A 4575-nucleotide genomic window follows, 5' to 3' on the forward strand; every position below is an offset into this window, starting at 1 on the left:
CGCTGGCCTGGGGAAGCTGGCTCTGCTGGATGAAGGCTGTCGAGTCTGGGGTCATCTGACGCAGTGCGGGGAGACTCCTCTGGAGATGGGGAGGAGAGCACAGGTCATTCCCTCATCTATATTGCATCTTCCGGCCACTTGTATTTGTTTGGGTAGCGAGTGAATAGCTAGCTACATTAAAGAAGGGAAAAGCCATCGGTCATACCTTGAGGAAAGGCACGAGATATGGCTGAGGAGAGGAGTGGAGCTCCCGGTATAACCGACTGGTGAACTCCTCCGCTTCGATCTTGCCTTCCTGCAGTGGTAGAAAAACACAGACATCAATGTAGAAAGACAGAGTGAGGAAAAAGAGTAAGAGAGAGAGAGAGAGAGAGAGAGTGTGAAACGGACACAGACAGACAGACAGGCGTACCAACAGGCTCTTGACCAGGTCCTTGACGCTGGCCGTGGTCTCAGACGACTGCTTCCCGCTGGATGCCAGCTTGATCAGCGTGGAAAGGAAGTTCTTGCATTTCTTCACGTTCTCCAGCGTCTCCTACACACACACACACACACACACACACACACACACACACACACACACACACACACACACACACACACACACACACACACACACACACACACACACACACACACACACACACACACACACACACACACACGTAAAAACCATTGCATGACCATTTAGGAGTAGACAAATGCAGGAGGGAGTTGAGGAGTGTTGTCTCACCATAGTGGTAGTGCCTGGTGTCCCGGTAGCTCCGGGGGTCCCTGCTCGCTGGTTGACTGCTGCTGCCGAGCCAGGCTGCATTGGGGCCTGACCTGGGGTGGCAGCCGCCCCACCCAGCACAATGGTGTTCTACAGGAGATGGGACAAAGGGAGCAGGGGATGAAATGAGACTAAGGGGAGAGGGTGAGATAATTCAAGCGAAGAGGGGGATGAGGTGTGTACCTACCTGCTGTAGCACAGGAGGCCTCTGGAGGACAGTGGTCTGAGCCGGGGTGCCCTGCTTGACGATGGTGGTGGGGGTCACCTGGCGGGCCATGAGGGGCATCCCTGGAGCCTACAGGATAGGACAAGGGTTCTGGGGACGGTTGCACCAGTTGGTCGTAACCCCACTTCCCGACCTTAAAATTAGACCTGTTGCACCACCTGGGCATAACCCTTCTATGAGCTATGTCTGGGAGTAGAATCTACACCTTGTAGGGAACAGGCGTATTCTTTCATGATATGCACAGAAAATAATAGCAATCTCTATTTTCCAAAGGTCAGATATGAGCGAACAAATAGATGATCTGCCACCTCCTCTTATTTGCCCGGACAGAAACCAATTAACCAAACATATAGACGGAGATTCTGTGAAACAAAATCATATTGATTGACAAGTCAAGAGCTTTTAGTCGGAATATAGCCTAGGCTACCACACGAGTGACGAGCAAAAGAATCCACGTTATACTAGGCTACCGTTGGCTACATAGCATACTGGCAAAATATTCTGATAACACTGCTAGACGAGCAAACCAGACTAAAGCTCATCATGAACACTCACCTCAATTTTGCTAACATTTTCCCGGCCTAATTTGTAACCAAATATTCAAACGGATATTCGGTGAAAACAAAAATCGGACATCGGTTCATTCATCAAGGTAAGTCCCCGCGCTCGTCTCAAAGCAGCGCGATAACACTGGCACCAATCGTAACGGTGCCGAAATTACGGTTGACCACATACGGCTATTGCTTTAAAAGTATTTCAAACGGTTGGACGACTTTGGGAGTTTCCGTACGCAACAATATGAGAAATGCCTTCAACGGCATTAACTTGATTCTCATTCAGTGATACTCATTCCCAAAGTAATTATTGATTGAGCCATCCAGCTGTGGTTGAGAAAACGCGCATGCATAGCGGTGGGCTTTGCGAAGTGATGGGACATGCCTAATGTTGAGAACTGCCACTGGCGCTGCCTAGCAACCATCATTACGAAGCATCGCATCCCATGAATGTGCGTGGTACATGGCGCACTAGTCTGATTTTTGGTTGGTGCAACAGGTGTAAATTAACCGGCTCTGTGTCACCTCTGTCGCTCTTTCATCCCTCTCTTTATTCAATCACACTGTGATCTCGCCATCACTGGAGCTAAGAGATGATTTACAGTTTCAGTGTGTGTGTGTACCTGTACAGAGGTGATCTGGACAGGGGGAGTGCTGGTGGGGGTGGCTGGCCGTGGGGTCATGGGGCTCTGGGACTGAGCCTGCATCTGGGCCAGGGTCTGCTGGTGGATCATTAACAGCTGCCCACTCTCACTGCGCACCAACACCATCCCTGCACAGGGCAGAGGGCATGGAGGGGGTCAGAGGTGAGGTCAAACAGGGGTCATAGATCAACAGACAGACTCGCTAAATGCACCACAATTGAATAACTTCTGAAGCATTGTTTGCTTAGAAAATATATTTGGCCACTCTTGGCTGAAAAGTGGTACAGTAAAAAGTAATTATCACTAAAACGCAACTTTCAGTGGCGAGCTTAAATGGTGGATACCATTATTAGACAGAACCTGTGAGACATGCAGTACCAACAGAATATTTCACACATGCTTGCAACTAGGTTACATGATGCGCTACAGTGTCAGTGTGCCCTTTGACAGTGGGTCGGTCCATGGTATGTGTGCTATCAGGACCACACAACAGAGAACAGCACAACAGACAACACTAATCTGCTTTTACAAGCAAAAACAAGTAGACAGAATCAATAGAATGTTCCCACAGGTCACAGTGTGCTAGAGGAGCACGAACAATGGACAGCAAAACACACACACACACACACACACACACACACACACACACACACACACACACACACACACACACACTGGGATGGAGTACAGTATAGCAACTGGACAGTTTGTCTGATAAACAAACAAAAGACTTGTCTGTGTGCCTCAGCGCATAAGTTTGCAATAAAGTGTGTTTATCACATTGATAGAGCCTTGAAACGCTGCAAAGCAAGATGCATTGTATCGCCCTCTCCACTCACTCTTGGCTCACTGACATAATTGTCTACTCTAAACACATCAAATCATGCTTCAATGAATCAGCTATACAATATCAACTGAGAATGGAAAAGTTACCTGGGGGGAGCTGAATGTTTTGGATGTTTGGACCGTTCTGTTGGGGCTGCGGAAGTCTCGGGGCCAATACCTGAGGAGCGATCGCCCTTATCCCGCCAGGACTGATCGCAAGAGTCGACGGGCTTTTCCCTAAAGCTGCTGCCGTACCCGTCACCTGTGCAGTCTTTTGTATTGTCGTTTTGGGCGACTCCGACTTGTTGATTTGTGCTCCTGAACACGCAGGGTGAGCGACGTTGACAGATGATGCCAGACAGGTATTGCTCCCGCTCAGCGAGGTGACTGCTCCGGGGGTTTGCATAGGCGGCCTCACGAGCGTGACAGTAGGCACACTGTTCCGAACAGACGGCTGAGACGATATTACAGTTGAAGTGACAGCATTGTCCATTGGAGAGGTTTGAATGACAGTGCTGGAAGTTGAGTTTCCTTTGACCACGGAGCCTGGTCCGTTGTTGACAATCGTGACCGCGGGCACTGTGCTGCTTGCCGAGCTCACCAAACCATGAGAGTTTATTACAACGCTACTTCCATTTAAAGTTTGTACACCAGCCGACCCGGTTTTTCCGATCCCTTCCCCGTGATCGGGAACCACTGTTACCACACCACCGGCTGTCCCCGTCTTACTCTGACTGTGTCCCGCTGTCGTGCTTGAGCCCGCCGCTGTATCCATGGTGGACCTCGTCCTATTAATGACACCCCCTTGGACGCTAGTCTCTACAGCAGAGGAAACATGAGAGAAAGGGAAATATCAAAAATATATAAGTTGAACATGTGTATAAGCAAGAGTTTTGTCAAATGGTGTGGCTAAAAGACACGAAAAACAGAAAAACGTGACAAAAATGTGCTAACCAGAGTCAGCTGCTAAACCTATATCTTACGTTAACGTTACCTGGTTTAGCAAGCTCTTGTGAAAGTCCCATTTTGCTGTCCTGGACATTGGAATTGCCACAAACAGCGGAGTTGCCAATGTGATTTGCGGCAGCCCGGACCCTGACTGCAGAGTTTCCGCAAGCCGATCGCGTGAGCTCAGACTCCAAAGATCCAACTAGATCACTAACTACTTTCTCGTCCACCTCAGTGTTGAAGAAAACATCATCCAGCAAATCCGAGCCCGCCGCCATCTTTACCCTACTACACTCGATCGTGAGACGCATGCGCCGATTGGATACTCCGTCACTGACATCGGATTCCGGGTGCTCTGATTGGTTATTGCTAGATTTAAAGGTTGGGATAAATGGTTTTAACTTGCATTTTGGAATGCCAGCCGGATGCGAAAGCACGGACGAAAAATTGGTACGACAGTACAGATAGGATTGCCAAATGGAAACGAACCACACGCGATGTCACCGATTGTACTTATTTGGAATCATTCTAGAGGAAATAATGTGATTTCTTAGCTCTTTTGAGTTTTTAATCTCGACTCAAAATGGCTGCGTTGTTTTTTTTCAT

General features: G+C 48.7%; 1 protein-coding gene across 3 annotated transcripts in view; it reads right to left on the reverse strand.

The window, feature by feature from the left end:
- Positions 1–4249, reverse strand: part of LOC120059490 (transcription initiation factor TFIID subunit 4-like) — a 10548-nt gene extending 6299 nt beyond the window's left edge. For all 3 annotated transcript variants that reach the window (XM_039008594.1, XM_039008593.1, XM_039008592.1), the window contains exons 1-8: positions 4016–4249; positions 3130–3840; positions 2176–2324; positions 960–1067; positions 734–862; positions 413–535; positions 206–295; positions 1–79 (exon numbers count right to left, since the gene is read on the reverse strand). The exon at positions 1–79 is cut by the window's left edge and continues 173 nt beyond it. In XM_039008594.1, coding sequence (XP_038864522.1) covers positions 1–79; positions 206–295; positions 413–535; positions 734–862; positions 960–1067; positions 2176–2324; positions 3130–3840; positions 4016–4247 — 1621 coding nt within the window. In that variant the 5' untranslated portion in view covers positions 4248–4249. The remainder of the gene's footprint in view (positions 80–205; positions 296–412; positions 536–733; positions 863–959; positions 1068–2175; positions 2325–3129; positions 3841–4015) is intronic.
- Between the last annotated feature and the right edge of the window lie 326 nt (positions 4250–4575).

This window comes from Salvelinus namaycush, chromosome 14, assembly GCF_016432855.1.
Source record: "Salvelinus namaycush isolate Seneca chromosome 14, SaNama_1.0, whole genome shotgun sequence".
NCBI classification, from domain to species: Eukaryota; Metazoa; Chordata; class Actinopteri; order Salmoniformes; family Salmonidae; genus Salvelinus; species Salvelinus namaycush.